The 22537-nt window shown below is 39.7% G+C and overlaps 1 protein-coding gene across 1 annotated transcript in view; it reads right to left on the bottom strand.

The window, feature by feature from the left end:
• Positions 1-746: 746 nt before the first annotated feature.
• Positions 747-22537, bottom strand: part of hs6st1a (heparan sulfate 6-O-sulfotransferase 1a) — a 132305-nt gene continuing 110514 nt past the window's right edge. The window contains exons 3-4 of the mRNA XM_030126765.1: positions 14302-14550; positions 747-6892 (exon numbers count right to left, since the gene is read on the bottom strand). Coding sequence (XP_029982625.1) covers positions 6563-6892; positions 14302-14550 — 579 coding nt within the window. The 3' untranslated portion in view covers positions 747-6562. The remainder of the gene's footprint in view (positions 6893-14301; positions 14551-22537) is intronic.

The raw sequence follows: 22537 nt of genomic DNA, 5'->3' as shown, positions 1-22537 counted from the left end.
TGTATGTTGTAATACTGTTAAAACAGCTTCTTCTCCAGCTTCTAATACAGGCATGAGTGAAATTACCGTAATGACCCGATAAAGCGCAACATCACAGGTTTCAGAAACCACTGGATTTCACAAGTTTTTGCGCAGTGAAAGAGTTACAGCGATCCAAACTGCAAATGTGCAGGGTGTGTCAGCAATGACACGTCAGGTTTTAGAGTTAAGTAAAAAACACACACAAAGAAGACTGCAAAAACTATGAAGTTCACTAGTACTATAGTACAATACCCAGTCTTTTAACTCTATTTCATTAGTTGATATTAACATCATTTTAGTTAATTAACAGCAAATTAGTTGTTCATTAGTGTGTCAACATGATAAGTTGATTTGCATTAACATTTAAGTAGCTTGCCCACTGACTTGGACTTTGGAGCCCCATGTATTATGAATTATTCTTCTACTGTTTTAGCTCATTAGATATTGGATTATACAGTTTTTCAGCTAACCTGCTACAGGGCCAGCTCTAATTACTGCATGTGTTCACATTTATCTCTGAAAGTACTTGATTTAAGAGTATTAGGTTAGTAGTGTGGCTGGTGTTTTAAGTAAGTGTTATTTCTAATCCAGACATGGTCCTGGTTCAGATTCTTCTACTGTGTTAGGCTTCAGTTCACACTCGTCTTGTACAATCTGTGGTGTTTGCTTGATAAGAGTGGGAAATATTGTGAATGATGTGCAGTGACACGAACAACACAGTCAGATCTGTAAAAATGAAATATTTTAATTGGTGGCTTGATGATTCATTTTTGCAATCATAAGAAACAAACCAATAATAATGATGCGTACAGAAGGAGCCAGAGACAGACTGCACACCATTCCAAAGAAAAACAACAAAAACAAGTCTATCACACGCTCCTTAAAACATCTTTAGAAACAAAATTAAAATGAAGATGCTTGCGACACCTGGGTTGCTTCACTGTCACAAAAAAAAGAAAAATCCTGTTAAGACATCAGATATACATAGTGATGACACATTAAATGTTTGAATATAGTTTTACAGTATCAATTTGTGGAATCATTGCAGCAGTATTTTGTTTTACTCTCTGTTTATAGGTATCAGGAGTATTTCTGAGGAGCGGAAACTTACTGTCAAACCACAACAGAATAAAATTTGAAGAAAGGATTATCATGAAAATAAAATACCTCCATGGAGAACAGCTCTGGATTCACTGTATTTAAACACTAATACAGAATCTGATACTGGTTCATGTGGTTGGGCTCTGAACAAGAACAGGTTGTAGGGAAACAGTTGCAGTGTTTTCAAGTCTCCAATCATTACCTTAGGATACAATAATGTGGATGTTAATATGAAACCAGCAAAAAACCCATCTCTTTTTGCCCCATATCTATTTCCCCCTGTCCTCAATGTGTGACTCTGAAAGCAACATAAAAAATAGTGTATTGACTCTGGATGTGTTCCAATACCTTTCATCATTCCCACTTGTTCTTGCCTTCTTCTTTTTGTGAATCAGGCCTAATTTGAAAGGAGTAAATCACAAAGAAACACATCTACATCTGGGCTGTTTAGCGGTGTATCAGTCACTTTCTTAAATCTTATGTACAAGACTCAAAGAAGTCATTTGTTGTAATAAAAAAATGACCTAAAATGATCATTAGTGTTTGGAAATGGCAGTTGTGATGTTAAGCAAAAGATGTGCACTCGACTATTAACAACCAGAATGAGGTAGTGGCAAATATTAGCCACATTTGGCTCACTAGTGAACATTATTTCATTCATTTGCATCCACTATCTTTAAATCCCAGAAATGGCTGAACTATTGAAACACTGGTGACAAGGCGTAGCGTTTTCACAAACTACAAGTTGGATTTTTGCATCCTGTTTCACCTTTGAAGGTTATTTACAAGTCCTGCAAATTTAGTTTGGAAATTTCAAAAAGAAAAATGTTTCTGAATTAGAGGTAGTGAACGGTAAATCCAACAGTAAATAGTGAAACCACCAGAAGGCTGATGCTTTCCACCTGCTGTTATAAGGGACAGCAGTCAGAGTCAATGAAAAGAAGTGGTAACAACAGAGGCAAAACCACTGTCAGCGTTTCTTTTGCTTTCCTGAGTTTTTCTTCTACACTGGACAGTTGGTGATGCAGCAGTAGACTTTGAAGGCATGTTAGTCAAGTCTCCAATATGTTTATTTGTGGTTCAGACACATTTATTCCAAATATTGAGTGTTTACTTGTCAAAAAAATGAGTAATCTGAGCTTTATTGTAGACCTGGTCAGTGGGTTTAGTAGTGCTGGTTCACTACTAAACCCACTGCTATGACTTCAGGATCATTTTCGATTCGCAGAAGTACAACTAACTCCTTGAACTCATGTTTTACCCTTAGCTCTATCCACACGCTATTGCTTTAACTGTCTTATTGCTCCATTTTACATGTACAGTCTGAGGTTGGGTTTCAGTACCATTTAATCAAAACCAGTATGAATCCGCTTATTGAATTTAATTCCTTTTGAAACTCAGGTGAAAGCACTGGCTAAAAATTAGACGCCTGCTTACCTAAATGTTGTCTACACACAAACCCATCAAAGGATTATGCATCTTCAAAGGTATTTTCATGATCCAACAGATGTTTTGTGTCTGTTCAGAGAGATAAAATGTTTACCGGGCCGAAAAAGGACATTTAGATTCACTGCTGAGGCTGACACAGCGGACCTGATGCATTCCAGTAACACACAAAAAAAAAAGCCTAGCATGGCAGCGATATTTGTAGAAATATTGGATTTAAATGTTGGCTTTGTCCCCTGCAAACGATTTAATCACTTCAGGGAAAAGGCAGACAATTATGAGATCATGAAAATACTTTCTGACCGGCTGCTGGATGAAAAATAAATTCTGTTTTCCCCTGAGAATTGCTCAGAGAACACAATGTGGCCGAAGCGCAGGGTAATGTATGTATCCGAGGTCATAAATGAGCCTCGAGCAGATAGAAAAGCAGACATTAGCATCAGAGTCAACTGAATCCACATATTCTGCCGACCAGGAACTTGATTAATAAAAGGCAAAAGGCCTTTTTGAACTTGACTCTATTAGTGGATTTTGCTGACCAAAGTGAGTTGGAACATGTAAATAAGGACAATATATGAACCAACAGTCATTGGATGTAATTATAACAATGAGAGGAGACAAGAAAGTGGATGAAGGAAATGTCAGACTCTCTTCAGACCTGCTTTAAGATGAATGATCCAGTCACAGTGGACGATTCTGAGTGTTTCTCTGTACACTTAGCATTAGAACACGTCTCCAGTCACTTGTGTTTGAATTTCAGTTAAATAAACTCATGTAAGTTTTCATTTCCTACAGACATTTTGGATGCCGCACACTGGTTTTGTAATGGTTCTTTTTAAACAAAGATGAATGAAAGAATGCACAAGTTCACTTTAGCGAGGTAGAAAAGAGAATTGACTGAGTGGCTCAAAGGCTACTGGGAACTTTTTAAGGTGGAATGTTTTCTTGCCTATTAGTAAATGTATGTATGAGGTCAAAACACTTTTAAATGTCCATATGACAACTTTGACCACTGTGTTATTGGTTGTCTTATCTGACACATGTCTTTTACAAAAACCTTGAAACGAAAAAAAAAACCTGTCAGGTTTCTTTCGCTTTCACTCAGGACCAAACATCAGACTTTAAACTGGAAAGAAATGATGATTTGACTGATTTCTAGTGCTGTCCACATGTGATGATGATCCAATAAATCAAGGCCAGTTTGAATGAAGCTGAATGGAAATAAGAGTATTGGACCAAAAATAGTCATTATGCTGGATGTAACCCATGGCACTGAGAGGAGACAAGAAAAGGGGAGAAAAAAAAAAGGTAACGTAACGGGCAAAGGGGAGAATTGTCTTGAACAACAATGAAAGTCACTGCTGTGACTTTGTGCTGCTTGAAGGAAAACGGTGAAATATTGGTCATGGAATCATTCATTCACAAAAGTCGTCAGGCATCAGTCACACTATTTACAAAGGCAGACACATCCAATGCATACTGTACATACTATTTACAGACACACACACACACACACACACACACACACACACACACACACACACACACACACACACACACAAGTAGTCAGAAGTTACTGTGGTATAATGCAGACATAATATGTTGCAATAATCATGTTGACTATGATCCCAGTACATGGAGGCACTGCTCGCCCCGTCGGTTCTTCAGGGTAAAACTAACCATGATACCGCTCAGATCACTGACGAACCCCAGGTCACCGCTGGACATGTAGACGCCCTTTTAACAGGTGGTTCAAAACCGTAGAGAAAAAAAAAAAAAAAAAAAAACTTAAAGAGGAGCTGAAAATGCCACCCACTGCATTAAGGGCTCCCATCACCATGGTGACCAGCAGTTCCTGTGACTCCCCGTCTCAAACGTTTGTCTGAGTTAAGGCTTTCAAATCTCTCGCTGCTCACACAGATCGGATCCTGGCAACGAGGCATCTCGCTGCAGACTCTCTCCTCCTCTGCCTTTGATTTGTTCACACCTATGTGAGACTCAGCGCTGTAATTGGCTGTCATTCTCTGCATGACTCAGACACGGAAGGAAAAAAAGAGATTTAATGAACCTGTGTCACTACCTGACCTGTCCTGGAAACCTGATTTGTTCTACACAGAAATACCCTCTCACCAGTGGTTCATGATGAAATGTGTTTCAATAATTAAATTACTGTTACCTTTGGTTTTATATTGTGAGGAAATACAGGATTCAAATGAAAAACTGGGGTTTGAAACACAAATATCTTCAGCTTTTTAAATGAACTCTATACTTTTTTGTAATTATCTCAGTCTCACCGAACTGGCACATTGCTAGCTAATGTTAGCTTATTTACCTAAATGGCAAATGTTAGCTCCTGTTATCTTGGTAGCTAGTGTCAACATTAGCTGATGATAGCTAGTGTGCTAATATTAACTGATCTGACTGAAAAAGTATAAGTATTTGATGAAATATTTAATCTTATATTTCATAACTATAAAATCCAAAGGTAACATTGGAGTATTAATTGTTTTTATATCCCAGAAACTGCTGTAGATTACTAGAAATATTTCTTTTTTGTGGATGTAAACAATAAATTGTATTTCTGGAACAAAACAAGCAGTGACAAACTTGATTTATTCTACTCAAAAGCAAAAGCGTGACTGTTTCTTGTCACTAGAGTGTGACTGAAATAAAAATCCTGCAGTGATATAATTGGTTTTACTAGTTACAAAACAAAAGAATGAAAGAATAAAAAACAGATGTAAAATAATTTAATGAGAGTTGATGGAATGAAGATGAGCTACATTCTCTTTATTAATCAAATATACTAATTAAATAAGCCCTCTTTTTTGGGTTTAAAAAAACAAAAAAAAAAAAAAAACAACAAACCTTAAAATAACTGTTTTGCAGTGTGGACTGAACTGCAAAGATGTGGTTAACTGGTTAATTAGCCAGTATTATCTGATGTTATTTAACTAGTTAATGTTTACAGATGTAGCTGAAGGGACAAAATGTACTGAACTCTGAGAGGAAGTAGCATTGATGTATGTGTGTAGAATAAATCAGGTTCCAAGTACTGACAGGGTTCTGACGGTAGCCACTGGGGCGTTAGGAATCTTACACAGAGAAACAGGACAATTAACTCCCTACACAATATTCAAGGCTTCAATAATGGCTATGGTCCATCAATCCAATCCATTAGCTTTGACTTAAAAAACAACAAAAATAAAGAAATAAAGGAATTTTCTTTAGGCAGCAATATTGGTCTCAGTGTTATTACAATTCTGCTTTAAAAAAGCATAAACACAAAGGAAAATACAAACAAAATCATCCTAAAATGAGAATGAGACTGTCACTATTTCATGATCAAAGCTTGTTCATGGGTGAAATGGCTGATTTTTTTAAAAGCAAAAAGCTTTATTACACATCTCAGTCCAACTTCTTTCTTCCTTTCAGGTACAATCTTCTTCTTTACTCCCACCAGTTTCCTTTGTTTGGATCAGCCAAACGACATACTTTCATAGTTTCCCCAGTTCCTTTGAAATTGGAGCCGATTCCAGGAAAACAGACCGGTCCTTAGTGAGGATTAGTGGGAATTCACAGACTTTGTTTTATTTTTCTCATGCTCCATATCAGGCCACAGAGAATGGGAGGAGGGCAGGAGGAGGAGGAAGAGGAGGAAGAAGAAGAGGTGGGGGCAGGAGAGATGGATGTGATGCTCGTTTGTCAGCATCTCTTAAAAATATCTCTGCTCAGTCAGGAATGATGGGACAGACTCTGAGGGGGAGGAAAGGGCCAAGTGGGTGCTAATAACAGCCGGGCAATAATACAAACTGATGCAATCGCCCGAGCCCAGGTCTCCATAGCAACCACTGGACTGTCATACCCAGAGCAAAACCCTCCTCTTGTGTGTGTTCATCTGTCATACGGGTCTATTCAGGCTCTGCTTCCTGTGTGTGTTTATAGAAGTGTGTGTTTCACATTACATATGCATGTCCGTGTTCTCGTTTTGCTGCTACCAGCGGTTGATGATCTGGTTCATGTAGTCCTCGGTGGGGAGCCTGTTGCCCGCCTCCTCAGTTCGGCCCCCCTCTTCCGTGGCCTCGTCGCGCTCCTCCCTCTCCCCGCCGTCGGTTTCCTCCAGTGTGAGGGCGGAGCTCTGGCGGGCTTTGGACGGCCACAGGCTGACCCCAAGGCCCAGACCCTGGTGGTTCTGCAGGTGATTCTTGATGCGCTGCTGCCGTCTCTCCTGCTGCCGGGTGTACTGGTACCGCTGCTGGAACAGGTCCTTGGCGTAGTCATACAACTCCATGTCCAGCTCATTCAGCTCCTCTATACGTTGGACCTGAGGAGGAAACACAGGGAAAACATTTAGCCAACCACTGCAGAAACACAGTGGATACAGGTGGTATTAGAGCTGAAAAGATTAATTGATTAATTAATGATGAATTGAAGCTTCATTTCCTTAATTTCACCGCCACTTTTCACATGGATGCTTATTGTGATGTACATGGTGCCAGGATCAACACAAACAACATTTAGCGTACAAGAGACAACAAAAAAAAGGCTGAAAAACGTGGAAATACTTTAAAATAAAAACTGAAAACTATATTCAAATGCATTCACTGTGGTACAGAGCTTGTTTATTGAGAGCAGAGCTCCCACAAGGTAATAATGTTCAAGTTAATGCTAATGCTAATATGTTAGCATAATGAACGCTCAGAACGTACAGAATGTAGCAGTCAGTAGTTATGTCATAAATTTTAGCTCAAGAAAAAAGTAAATACTGCTGCATTATGGTAATTCATATATATATATATATATATATATATATATATATATACACACAGGGTGGGGAAGCAAAATTTACAATGAACATTTAGTTGTTTTTTCTCAGCAGGCACTACGTCAATTGTTTTGAAACCAAACATATATTGATGTCATAATCATACCTAACACTATTATCCATACCTTTTCTGAAACTTTTGCCCATATGAGTAATCAGGAAAGCAAACGTCAAAGAGTGTGTGATTTGCTGAATGCACTCGTCACACCAAAGGAGATTTCAAAAATAGTTGGAGTGTCCATAAAGACTGTTTATAATGGAAAGAAGAGAATGACTATGAGCAAAACTATTACGAGGAAGTCTGGAAGATACTATTAAAGAAGAATGGGAGAAGTTGTCACCCGAATATTTGAGGAACACTTGCGCAAGTTTCAGGAAGTGTGTGAAGGCAGTTATTGAGAAAGAAGGAGGACACATAGAATAAAAACATTTTCTATTATGTAAATTTTCTTGTGGCAAATAAATTCTCATGACTTTCAATAAACTAATTGGTCATACACTGTCTTTCAATCTCTGCCTCAAAATATTGTAAATTTTGCTTCCCCACCCTGTATATATGCACCATATAAATTTATTTATCTGTCTGGTTTAGACTAGCTTTACTATGTTTGTTATGATGTGGTGCTATATGAATAAAATTTGATTGATTGATTTATACTTTTATTCTGTTGTTATTTCTGTATAGATATTTTTATATATCCTTTTTCTTTTAAATTTTTTTAGTAGTTGTTTAAGGTGCTTCTGGAATAAAGGACAAGTTTGTCATTTTCAGACAAGTCTTTCACATTTTTACCTCCGCCAAGGAGGTTATGTTTTTGCCAGGGTTTGTTTGTCTGTCTGTTTGTTTGTCTGTCCGTTAGTGTGCAACATAACTCAAAAAGTTATGGACAGATTTTGATGAAATTTTCAGGGTTTGTTGGAAATGGGATAAGGAAGAAATGATTAACTTTTGGGGGTGATCCGGAAGAAATCCTGGATTCTGGATCACTTTGAAATTTTCGTTAACATTGTGGTAAATGGGGCCAAAATTTTCGTTTCCCAATATCTCGCTTAATTATTGACCAAAACTCATGAAATTTAACTCAGGAATTGACAATGGGGTCCTCTATCACATTTCAAAGGCTGATCCGGATCTGATCCAGAAGGCGGATTTTATTTTAAAAAATAAATGTAGGATTTGTATCACCGATTATGTGGGGAATTTTTGCGCTTGGCGGAGGTCTGCGCTCTCCGAGTGCTTTTCTAGTTTTCACATAATTTCATCCTATTACACACCAGTGACATTCTGTCATCATTATTGCCGTGAGTTCTGGTTAAGTAGAATTGTGTGATTGCTGTGATTTTGCAAAAACAAGATTCAATCAATTCAAATATGTAGTGAACAACTGACCTTTGAACTTTTGCATATAAAATGTCCTTGCATCATCACGTTATTCTATTAAACATTAGTGACACTTCTCATATGAACTTTTGAGTTACAGCAAAAAATGTGAGGTCACAGTGACCTTTGACCTCCACCTTTTATTTATGACACTTTTTTTTTCCTTTTGAAAGTCAAAGGTTTAATCCTTTCTCTTATTTTTATTTATCTGAGGCATAGTTGTGCGAGTGTCATTGTATGCTAAAGTGTGGACATCCTAAACTGTTCCTAAACTGGACGGATTAATCTCAGAAAAATCAGATGGATACATTTTTGAGTTAAAATTTTCAAAAATTCTTCAAAAATTCCAAAATTGAAATTCATTTATTAAACTGTGTGCTGGACCTCTCCTAGTGGTAAAGAAAATGTGTGAATTTGAAAAGAATAAGGTGAACAGTCTTTGCGAAATCAGTTGGACGGATAGAAAGACAGAATTCCTACCCTATTTCATAAAAGACAGAGATCCTATGGTAACATTAGCCCTGTTGAAATCAATATCTTGTGATTTGTGACATTTTTAGAGCTGCAGCTTTCGATTATTTTTTCTTAGAATAATGTATCGATTATTTTCCTTGATTCAATTAAATGTAGTAGTGCAGTGCAGGTGATGATGAATGACAAATTTAAAGTGTTCTTGGGGGAAATTCAGGAGCCTTGTGTCACAGTATAGCGTGGTTGTACACGAAAGAGCAAATTCAAAACCCACAGAAGATGATGAGAAGGAGAACAAAACATTTTTCTGTTTTGCTCCAAGTGGTGAGATCTGACATAAAACTGAGGAAATTTGGGTCAAAAACAGATTTGGGGTTGTATGAAACAGACGAGGGTTATTTTCTGACACAGTGGAGGGTCCACAGGTTATACTAGTCCTGTGTCAGCTGAGGTTTGAAGGTGTTTCTGAGACATTGCTTTCATCATATCACCATGACAAAACAGAAAAGGTGTGAAAGAGACAATGGATTCAATTCTATGGTATTTATCCAAGATGGAGGATGAACAGAAAGTACAACCTGGGCTGTCCATCATCTGCTCTGAACATGGATAGACATGCATTCAGTTAAGAGAATCCTTCTGAAATGAGGAAGCAGTGCAGAATATTATTTGTGAGCAACTTGAATGTGTGAGTGCCACCTCACTGTTTGAAAATCAAAGGCGTTTGATGGATAGCACATGAAAAGCAGACGCTCACTTCATCAACACAAAGACTTCATCTATCACACCAGCCATTTACAAACATGTTTCAATCAAAAACCCCTCACTGATACGTGGAAGAGCTTTACAGCATTGCCCAAAGGAAATATTCTCCTGTCACCTGCTGAGGTCAGTATGTGACATCTGAAAAACAATTAAACAGCATCACACAGAGCCTCTGCAGAGCCCAATTTGAAGGCAAATTTTGGAAACTCATTTAATGCTTAGGTGTATTTACTATTATGTCCTACAGGGTTTAATGCATAAATCAGAGCTGTGCTAAGGACTGAATTGAGCATCAGAACTCCACTTGGGCCCAGTCAGGATGTGAATATCATGTTTGAAGCTGCTGATGTGAACAGTGAAAGTCAGCTCAACTCATTTCACAGTGATGTAGGAGCACAGTGTTTAGTTTCCTTCTCATTTAATGTTCCTCTTAATGATGTATTGGTTTATTTCTCAATTTCTGTAATAGAATGTACAAGAGCTGTTAAACTTCTAAGAAAGACGTTGCGTGCAAATTTTTGCCTTTAACCTTTCAGAGAAAAACATTATGAAAATAAATCTGTATCTACTACAAATATACAACACTCCCTATTAGTGCTGCTATTGCTCTGTAGTGGATGTCTTGTCTAAAGGTATGTATAAACTGATTTTGTCCAGCACCAAATTAAAGATAAGAAATCATAGAGGCATGTTTGGTCAAGGCTTAATGCATACATGACATAACTAGGGAGAAAAAAATTCGCTCAATTTTGCGGGAAAAAAAGGCTTTTTGCTTCTTTGAGGGATTTTTTGCCTTTTCTGGACAAGAGTTAATGTGCAAAATGGTAAATAAAAATACTATCTTCTAATAAATCCTGATGTAACTCACTTGAACTGAACAGTCACCTGATCCCAGGTGTTTTGGCAGTGGTGGTCTGTCAGGGCCAGTAAAGGCTGGTTTATGCTTGCCGCACGAACGTGACATGCAGAAGATAGACGCGGCGAGTCGGCACGACAGTATGCGTGGTGCTTTTATACTCCAGGCGGCTCAGCGCGGTGCCTATTCCCAAACTGCAGGGGGCAGTGTGCCACAAACACACGTCTATCACAGTAAAAAAACTAGAGAAGAAGAAAATTCATCAGTTCGTTTTCTGTTTTCACATAGTTATCAACAAACTTACCTCCTCCAGAGGGAAATTTGTGTCTGTTTCCCTGTGTTTAATAAAATTCGAGAGCCAGCTCAACTCTCTCAGAATCCGTGGGACTTTTGGGCTCCTCCCTGGGTCTCCACTTCTCCCTTTGGCGGTCTTTTTTGCCTTTACATATCTGTCCCGAATGTTTTTCCAGTTTTTCTTTGCCCATTCCTCCTCTTTGCCGACTGTCGCTGCAATTTCCCTCCATGAATTGTTCACCACACGGCTGTCACGGTGGTCCCAGTGTGACGAGTCATGCAAGTGCCTGTGCTTCTGTACTTCTACCACCAGGAGCTCCTGAATGTTGGCCATGTTGTCCGCACATCTCTTACAAATTTTCTGAGGTGCGCGATGTGGAAAGTTTTAGCTTGAGATGAGCTGCATGAAGGGGTGGGGCTGTGAAAATGACGTCAATTGACCGCGTGAAGCCACGCGGAGCTTGCTGATGCGGTAAGCATAAACCAGCCTTAAGTCCTTCTCTGCTTGCCTAAACATCATCAGAAACACTGACTTACATTTACAAACTAAATTGTAATATCTGCTCCATGAAATTGTATTAATCTATTCCCAATAGACTATTCTCTTCATTTCTTAGTGTTTCTCTTGGCTGCACTGTACGTGTATGCGGATATAATATATTTTGTCCAATCAGTCAATTTATGTGTAGCCAGGGTTAATCTAATCTGCCCAGGGCCTTCAAAATCAGTATCGCTGGCCTGTGCAACTTAAATTGTATAGCATCGGGACTGTTTCTTTAACCAATCAGATTCCAGCTAACTGGCACACAATTTCATCAGTATTTATCCTTCCTCTGATTGGATGGTGAGAACAAAACTATTATTTGATATAGCTTTGGCAAAATTCTTTTTTATTCATGCCAGTAAAGCTCATTTAAATTGATTTCAACCATTAATACATTTGAGGGAGATTTTTTCCCGCCCACAATGGCTGATGGAGGACAGGAAAATGATTTGGTGTTGGACATACTTAAAAATACATTTTCAAGGCGGACTTTTCCAAAAAAGCTGGAAATCCTGAGGAGAGGTTGGCCAACCCTGATGTTAGGTTGCTTGTCAAGCGGAGATTTCCTGCCCTCAACAGAATAGAAACTTATGTCAGTAATACAACTGGACAGAGAAGACTCTCAGCCTTGGCCTCCATGGACATAAAACAGGAATAATTGATGGAACTGAAACACACAGATCACCTCTATGACAGAGTTAATAAAGTTTTCTTGCATAAAGAAAGGAGGCTGGATTATGTATATAAATAATGAGTATCTCTGGCGAATAGGCTATGATTTTTATTTACATTTTGTTTGTTTTTGTCATGTTATTAGATAAATATAGATTGTGAACTAACCCAGATGCTGTACATGGCGTAGTGTAGAAGGAGTTGGAGTCATCTTAACTGGGTGTCTTGCTTTAGTAATAATGGTATTCACCTCTCTCTCTGTAATGCCACGCCTTGTTATTTTGTATTTTTTGTATAGTATTAATGGTTTCTATAATTGTTATATCATAGTAGTGGTATTAAGAGGTGGATTAAGTCAAGTAAGTCCCCACTGAAGGCCCAGGTACCAAATGCACAGCCTGCCCCTGTGCTTTGGATATTGTGAAAACACTAAAACATGAGACCAAATTATTCCTCAGTCTCATTCATTAAAAAACATACCAACTGTTTTAATCCTCTAAATTGAGGAATTTGCACACACATAATCTGTCTTCTTTTTTTGCTGCTTCTCCAAAGTTAATCTGGAATTCATTCAAAATTTTATGGAACATGGTTGCTGTCAGGTTCTTCTAGGAAGATTTGGATGCCCTGTGGAGCCTCTTCCCAGTTGGACATAAACACCTCACTGAGGGAGGCATTAAGGCGGCCTTACACTGTGCGAGTTTAGAGACGATTTCTCACTCGTGCGACTCTTTCTGGGATCGGGCCCGATGTGCCTCTAATCGTGTGTCGTGCTTCGTGCAGTGTACATGGGGTAAAGAGAAGCGATTAGCACCTCACGACCACCTCACGACCAGCAATCGTGTGTTCGAAAGGAAAACAGAGCTGTTTGAAATCCTGCTCGCTCCTCGTGAGTGTATCGTACTGTCAAAGCAGTGCCACGAACCGATGTGCCTCAAATTCTCACACTGTGCATGCGCGAACACAGACGCGTACAGTAGCGTACAAGCTAACACTAGCTGGCTGTTGTCCTCGTGCAGTTTAGCTGTTGCAGCTTACCTCTAGTTCCTGGATGACAGCCCATACTGTCCACGTCTGGACAACCAATGCCTGCACCAAACACATCGTTGTCTTTTCTTCTTTTTTGATTCCTCACAGATAATGGCACATATTACCAAAGCAGCTCGTTGGTTTTTGTTTAGCACTACCATTTCGTGACTCACGCCAATGCACAATCGTCTATGCACTTTTACGGATTCCTTGGTATTTTAACGTTGTATTTCCGGATACAACACTCAAATGTGTCGTGCGTCCTGTGGTGTATGGTCCTACAGTGTGAGCAGTCAGGTCGCATACAAGCGTCGGTCCGTACAGTGTGAGAACAGGAATCGTGAGCCTGACTGTACGACTGATTCACACAGTTTGAGATGGAGCTGTGTGCAACGATCGAAATAATCGCACAGTGTATGGCCGCCTTTAGGGGATCTCCTACCCAGGATCCTCTGGATGTGGAGCATAAATACTCTGAATTCCTCACCCTATCTTTATGAACAACCCAAATCCATTTCTGCCTCTTTAAATGAAGTCCAGCACAGGATGCATCCCAAGTTGTGGTATTCTTCTGACTCATGACCACATTCCTCCACCTAGATTTTGAATAATTTCATGTGCATTTAAATACCACTTTTCTAACACTGCGATCAGAGCTTCATTGTTTACATATAACACGATGTGTGCTGATGCCGTTTAATTTGTGTAGCCTGAGATTCAGGAGATTATTATCGCCTAATCTTAATACATATACATAAGGAGATCCATGGTTCATAGTGTGACTGCAGTAAACTTATAAGACTGGAAAAATCAAATCCCCATTTATGAAACTGGGATGGGATTTTTGCAGTTTAAACTAAATGTACATGAGCTGCGTGCGTGGCTGCTGTACTGACCGTTGCATTGTCCAGGTCCACCCCCGCTGCTCTGGTGCTGTTGTACTGCATAAATGGCCTGATGAAGCGCAACCTGAATGTCCTCTCAAATAAGAACTGGGTTTTCCTCTGGTACTCTGTCAGACCAAAGAAGGCCATGTCCCGGAGGTTCTTCTTGGCTGACTCCAGGAGAAGCTGGGCCCTCTTCTTCTCCGGAACAGTAGACATGTTGTAGCAGCCAACGAGGCTCAGGTCTGCCAGCATTCGCACCTACACACAGAGGTTAGTTATGGTTAGTGATGTCTGGTCAAATACAGAACCCAACGTTTACCCTGAGAACCTGAAAACCTCAGTGTCAGCAAACATCTGCAACAGGAAACATTCCACAGCCAAATGAAGACCACACCGGTGATATCACATCTTCTTTGATCACTGTGGTCATATACAGAGGCAAAATTAAAACACTTGTATCATTTATGGACCTGATGGTAAGTGAAACCTGCTATAAAGGGAAAAAAATAAGATTAGATCCAATGTGAACTGCAGTAAAAACATGTCAGACTCCATAAATGACTGAATCCAATATAACAAAAACATGAACTTTCTGATTTTCGTGTCATTATACACTAATAAAAACCTTTAAGTGATTACAAGTCCCTATGGGCTCTACATTTCAACAAATGTTCAGAGAACGCAAACCTCCACCAGGCCACCCCGAACGGTGTGCATGTGTGGATCGACTATTTCTTTTTAAATTAAACAGTTTCAAGGTTGTTCCATACAGCAGAAAAAGTTGAAGCTTGGTACCAGTCATGTGTATGTCAAATTATATTAAATTCCAATCAATATTTGTTGAGTTATAATGAAAAATGAGTCGTAAATGGGATTTTCAATATTAAATTGAAATGTCCACAGAGTCCACATTCCACAATGGATGTGGACAATTTTGTGCCAGATACAAGATATTGTTATAAGCTACGGGTGTATCAAATTGGAGGCTAATTGGAGTCGTTTTGAATTTTTTATGAATTTTCGAAAATTGCTCAATGATGAGAGATAGGAAAATTAGAGATTTTGTGACCTTGCTGTGACCTGTAATACGTAATATCACCATAATCTTCAAATTTAGAATTATATTTTAAAAACCAATGAACTAGCCATCAATTTTCCTCCACTAATCCAGGTCCAGGTTGCAGAGGCATCAGCCTGAGCAAAGAAGCCCAGACTTCCCTTTCCTTGGCCACCTCGTGTAGTTCCTCCGGAGGGTTTCCCAGGCCATCCAAGAGATATAATCCCACTAGCGTGTCCTGGGTCTGCCCCGGGGTCTCCTCCCAGTTGGACATATCCAGATCAGAGTCTTTGATATATGTCAGAGTCGCGACACTTCCACAGACTCCTGCTGTAAAATGTGGCTGATGATATATGAACCTACTTCCGTGTTCTGGAGGGGCCGTTAGCTCCTACATTGAGTGTAACGCCGTCTAAACACATTCATTTCTATTGCAACTGATCTAGCAATTCCAGCGCAAAGTTAATAAGATATCATCGTATTTCAAATTATTGAGTGCATTTCCTGTATTAACAGACATTTATGTTGTGAATTCTGTTTTCTTTGGTATGTGTTAATATGTATGTATACATTTATATCTTAAACAATTGCCCTATAGTTAGCTAGCTTCACTTGGTCAGCTGTTGAGATTTAACCACTATAACCACAAATTACGGAGTTTTTAAGGTAAGGTAACATTAGTGCAAATGTTGTTATCAGTGGGCTTTATTTTTGTTGTTGTGCTGAATCTGGTGGTGTTTGGTAAAGTTTGTCAGGAGGTGAGTTGCTATAGAGTTGAGCTCTGCCAATAAAAGTTCATTGAAGTTATTATGCATAATTTAAAGGAAGCGAAACTTCTGTAACTTGGCATTTGTAAGATCTGACTCATCCTATAAGAATTCTGTTGGGTTTTGAGTTTGCTAATGTTGAGTTTTAATGAGTTTAGCATTCATTCCAACGCTAACATGCTAAGTTAGCTTCTATGCTATCCACTGCTTAATGCCTTATTGTGTGTGTTATCAGGAGAGCAGAGCTTGGCAGGCACAGTGTTCAGACAGCTAAGCACTGTTTTCTGCTTGTACCTCAGTCCTATAATAGTAAAATTTAAAAATGGTAAATTGTCTATTTCCTTATGAGTACAGTACAACTGCAGAATGAATGAACTTGTAAAGTTAGCACCGCTCACGTAAATAGCATACCCAAGGTAACACCAACCTTCCCCCCAAAAATGTAAGTTTTCAAAGTAATAAATGCAGTCCTTTCAGTGGTCAACCCCACTACTCAAAAGTATAACACACACAACAGTACATACAGTAGTGACACAATGGTTGTGTGTGGTTTATTTTGAGATTTACCATGCTCACTGCTGTTTCTCCCGCAGAATAACATGACAGCACTTAGTTTGTTTGGACCTATTCAGGCTCACATGAACCACGTGATCACCGGACGGGTGGCATCAAAGTGTGTCGTAACTCTCTTTATAAGGCTCTGGGCCAGATCACCTAAGCAGGGATGCGTCTATGAGTAGGGGTGTAACGGTACAGAAAAAATTCTGTTTGGTGTGTTTTGGAACAGAGGTCATCAGTTAGATACATTTTCGGTACAGTGAAGGAGACCAGTGAAGGGGGGGGGGGGGGGGGGGGGGTTCCATAACTACAACACAGGACATTTCTACAAAATATTGTTCAGTCATTTCTGCTTTAACAGGCACCCCACATGTTATGTATTTTTGTATTTTTATATGTTCAATGTTCTTTTATGAAAAATACTGTGATTTACTGAGCATTTTTGAACGCTTCACAGTTTTCCTGAGGTGCTGTGAACGTGACTTCACAGTAACGCCACAGCAGAGGCATGGTGAAGGAGAAGAGGAGCAGGTTCACTTGATTTTGCCAACTTGAAATAAAAAATTAAAACTTTTTGCTATATAGGATTCTTTTGGACTCTTTTGTGACACGAAGCTGCAACAAACCGAAAACCGAAAATGAAACTTAACATGCTTCGAACATCCAACCCAGCTTCTGTGCCTTTGTTACACTCTCTGTTGTCATGATTTGGTTTTTTTTGCAGCAGCGCTGAGAATTTGCCGCTGCTGAATGTATATAGAGGAAACCCTGCACATGGGTTCTGCTTGTGTCCACCCTGCTTCCTAAGTGTTTGTGTTCTTCACATAGGCAACATGTATTCGTTTGGCGCACCTCCATATTGTATCGAAGGCCCCGAACCAAAATGGGTTGGTACAAATGAGTGCACCATTACACCCCTATCTATGAGGCGTCCTGACCAGATGCCCAAACCACCTCAGCTGGCTTCTCTCGATGTAGAGAAGCAGCGTCTCCACTCTGAGCCCCTCCTGGATGGCCAAACTCCTCATCCTATCTCTAAGGGAGAACCCATCCACCCTGCGAAGGAAACTAATCCATGATCTTGTCCTTTCGGTCACTACCCACAGCTCATGACTATACATCGACAGGTGGATTGGGGCAGCATTGGCAGTATTGCATACACTATACTGGTCTGTTGCAGTAAAGAAGGAGTTGAGCCAAAAGGCAAAGCTCTTGATTTTACTGGTTGATCTACATTCCTACCCTTACCTATGATCCCTAATGAACTAAAATAAAATACATTTAACTTAAATACTCATTATTAATTTTCTAAAGCCACAGGGAACTGCAGCAGAGGGATGAAAGAGCCACATGTGGCTCCTGAGCTGCCAGGTAGGATATATAAAAATGGGGTTGACAGGAGGAACCTGTCAGTACTCCTTAAGACGCTGTGGTGAGCAGAGAGATGGAGGATCTGGCACCAGAATACCTACTAGTCCTCCCACATTTTTCTTTTTATTGGCTACTACATGGACAGCATGCTGAGCTTTTGTTGGTATAAGTTATCCATAAGTTGGAAGGATTTTGGGGGGGCTGGAATGGATTAATGGCATTTCAATTAATTTCAATGGGGAAAATTGATTTAACATACAAGCAAACTGAGTTACGAGCTTGGCCACAGAACAAATTAAACTCTTAAGTCTAGGTACCACAGTATCTCAAAAAACAGGTATTAATAATTATGACCTGTACTGGTAATACTGCTCTTTAAAGCTATACCTACCGATGTGACATTTCTCACAGCACTTAGTAAAAGTTTGAACATGAACAACCCGCCTCCCTCCAAAGCCCCGCCCACTTCCCTCTGCCTGAGCTCTGAGGCTCCTCCTCTCTCCTCCTCTCACCTGATGCGCGTGGAGGAAGCAGAGGCGGAGGTCCGGTCCGCTTCAGTGTGTCCGCGGACCCCTCCCTCAGTAATCAGATGCATCATCCACCTGCTGCGGGCCCGCGGCCCCTGTTCCATCAGTAGACCCTGTATTTAAGGGTCTGGTCTGGTCAGTGCTGGGTCAGGGTCTTCACTGCACCATGGACATGAAGTACCCTGGCGACGGGCGCGCGCACTGTGAACGCGTGGCCTCCGCAAATTTTCCGTGGACATTTGAGGTTTCATAGTCCATACATTTATCATCCTACATAATCCTTCACTGTGTGACACCATGTACATGTACCTGTATGAGTCCCACGGTCATAAAAGCTGAGCTTTGTGCAGACCTGTTTAGTCCAGTACAGCTGACTTCCGGACTTTTATCTCCATCCTTCATTCATCGGACTCTTGTTTGTTCCCCTTGGTTGTTGTTTCTGTTAATAAATCCGTTTTTTCCTTCCACATGTGCATTTGAGTGTTATCCATACACATCCTAGACAGGAGACTGTGGTCAGTGACAGGAGAAGCAGCGCGAAGCATCAGATTCAGAGGTACCCATTTCGGATGTGGAGACGGCGATAGCGGATCGGATGCTGGGCGGCCGTAATGGATGATTGACAGGAGGCTCAGCCAGGTTCAGCCAATTATTTCATTTGGACCGAATAAAATGATTGGTCAGACTTTTATCAGAAATATATGAGAATTAAACATTTTAGAGTTTCAATACCTGGTGGATTTCTTTTCCATTTTAGTTTGACACACGCTTATCAGGAGCATTTTAAGATGACAAAAGAAAAGTGTAAAAATGCCACATCATACGGTATAGCTTTAATGTAACAATGTGTTTGAAATCTTGTGCAATTTATGTGAAAATCACTGACTCCTGATGTCAACCATGTCAGAGCCTTAATGGTCTTGACAGAGTCTGATGAGTGTGAAAGCTGAAATACGTAAATATAAAAAGAAAATATCAAAATGGTGAAATAGTGAAAACTATTTGTTCCATAGCAATCAGATGACCTCTGTGACGATCTTTTAAAATTTTTCCATAGACAAGCAATTACGATGCCACTTATTAAGATCCTTTTGTGACAGTGAAAGCAGCCAGACTGGAATCTTTGGCCTTTAGTCCTGAGTATCTTTGGTTTTAATTGTTGAATTATAGAGTTTGTCTGAGCTCAAAATTGTGGATTTTAAGGAGACAAAGCTTTGATTCAGGAAAATTATGATCAAATAATTATTTTAATCGATTTGAGTAAAGTAATCATGTGACGGACTGAGTGACTGACACACACAGAGAGACAGAGAGTAGAGTAGAGTAGAGTAGAGTAGAGTAGAGTAGAGTAGAGTAGAGTAGAGAGAGAGAGAGAGAGAGAGAGAGAGAGAGAGACAGACATTCTGCTGCTGTTTGTCACAGTGAGAAACAGGGACTAGATACTGATACTGGTGTCACTAATGTACTTTGTGTGTGCTGTTTGTGTGCATACACCTTCTTCTGCACCACTGTGCCTCTTGCTTTAAGGGTGTAACGATGTGTGTGTTGCATATGTGCCACATATATAAGTCATGGGACCCTGAGTAATAACAGCCTTGGGGTCTGATGAGATAAGCTGGCCAGCAAATTTAGGTGGAGGACTAAGATAGCATGAGAAAATGAGGTGTGAATTTGAGGTGTTTATGGCCAGCAGGCAAGCACCTGATGATGCTCAAGAAGGTGGATGTGCTGCAAGTGTATGCTCACATTTGTGCTGTTCTTAAACGTTACTCTTTCTAGAGCTGGGCCAAACATCCAAAATGCATTTTAGAAAGCCATCTTCATATCAGTCAAATCCAGATATTATGAATGAAAAATAGGTAAGATACAAAACAAGACAAAGTGATCCATGCAGTGTGATTAAAAGGAAGCTGAAATTGGACTAAAAAGATGGAAGAAAATGCAAATGACCAAGAGACAAAATAAGAGGTAGAAGGTATAAACGATGAAACAAGATAAAACTGAAGAAAAGGATAAACAACAAAAACGCAGTAAAAGACAAGACATAAGAAGACATAAATACACCTGTCTGATTTGGTGATTTCGAGCTTATTTTGTTCATTTTGATATAATGTAGTGAAAGCCAGTGTTAATGGACAGACATTTCTGGTGTTGAAAACTCTTCTTCATGGTGAGAACTAGGAAGGGGTACCTTTCACATTTAAGCCGATACAGTACCGATACTCGAAACTTCTGAATATTTATTTCTCAACATCACAAGTGAAATAACTAGTGCTGTCAAACAATTGAAATTTTTCACCAGATTAATCACAGGCTTGCTGTGGATTAATTTCGATTAACCACAATTAAATGTTAATTTTTAATCTATATTAATAGAGTTTCATTTTGAATGAGCAAACAGACTCAAGTAAGAAGGGAATATATACGCACTTAATGTGTTTGTTGCAAGCTGGACGACACATTAGCCAAAGTGCTAGCAGAATCCCTGACAAACTTATGCTTTGCGTTAATGTGGTATTTTAAGATGGAAGTGCTTCGGTGAAAATAAAACTCCTTCCTGCAGAGTGTGCGTAGTACTTTATGTCCATCGACTGTTCCATCTTGGGTTTTTTTTGTCCTCATATTTCTGTCCAGAGGGCCAATGTGCTGTTTAGTGTCTCCCCATTTTTAATCAGATTCATCATGATGATGGATTAATCTGGGTTAATGCCTTAATTTTGACAGCCCTTGAAATAACATTACAACATAAACCTTGAGAAAAGTGTGTGTGGGGAAGGGCAAATAACCTAAAAATAATTATAACATATATAATATTTTTCAAACTTAAGTATTACAAACAAAAACAAACCATTCTCTCTAGCATGAACTATACTGCTCATGTTTGGCAGTTCTTTTTCAGGAACACCAACCTATCTACTTTTTCTGGCAAGAGCCGAGCCCGCTCCACACACACTTTTTTTTTGCACCACTTCTTCTCCCCCGATGCTGGCTGTAGGTGAGAAGCCGCCATCTGCTGCAGGTGCGGTGATGGTGCCTGGTGCGGGAGTCTTTCGAATATTGTACATTCCTCAGCCTTCAGGTGTATATTATGTTTGACTAAGTGTTTCCTCAGGTTTGAGGTGTTGTCGTAGCTGGCTTTAGATTTAGCATTACAGATATTGTCGTTGTCACCTTGACGTCGTGTCAGGCAGACACTCCACTCTCTCCCCGACACAAGCAACGTGAGGATGCATTCAAGTATCAAAATGTGGTGCTGTTTGACTTAACGTGAATCAATACACTGTAGTACTGCTGAAATTCGGTCAGTACCAATAAAAGTACAGAATTCGGTACCCATCCCTAGTGAGAATGTGACAGAAACTAACTATGCAATAGAACATCTCACAAGTCTAAAGGCAGAACATAACACACTGCTGGGACGATGAGGTGTGTAAGTCAGAAGTTTTAGTGTTTCAGCTGAGAATGTAATGTCCTGAAAATTAGATAAAATGAAGACCTCATTTCGTCTTCCATCAAAACTGAGCCTCCATCTGCTGTGGCTGATGTTGGTATTTTCCCGTCAGTGAAGTGGTTCAGTGTCATTAACTGCAGACAGGTTCAAAGCCGCTGTTACCATGAAAATTAGCTGTTTTTGTGACAGTTAACCCAAATACCAGTGCTTTAGAAGTCATGTTCTTTGTGAGCAGGGGTGAACGCCTCACTTTTCTTTGCTGTAGCATTGATATGAATGGACCGGAACAGTAGACCGTGCACGAGTAGCTTTAATGCACTGGCTGAAAAGGTTAGCAGAATTTACTGCATCTTTACTCGGTCGATAATGCAGAGATTTATATGTGACAGTGCTGCAGTGTCAGGGTTATTATAGTTAACCACAACTAAGACAACTGAAAGAAAAAAAACGAAAGAGACAAAGATTTCATTAACTGAAATAAGGTAGCGTCTAAATCATGCTTTTATCTTGATTA

Source organism: Sphaeramia orbicularis, chromosome 22 (assembly GCF_902148855.1).
Source record: "Sphaeramia orbicularis chromosome 22, fSphaOr1.1, whole genome shotgun sequence".
NCBI lineage: Eukaryota > Metazoa > Chordata > Actinopteri > Kurtiformes > Apogonidae > Sphaeramia > Sphaeramia orbicularis.
The sequence above is the reverse complement of the archived record's forward strand: the minus strand, read 5'-3'. Positions and strand labels throughout refer to the sequence as shown.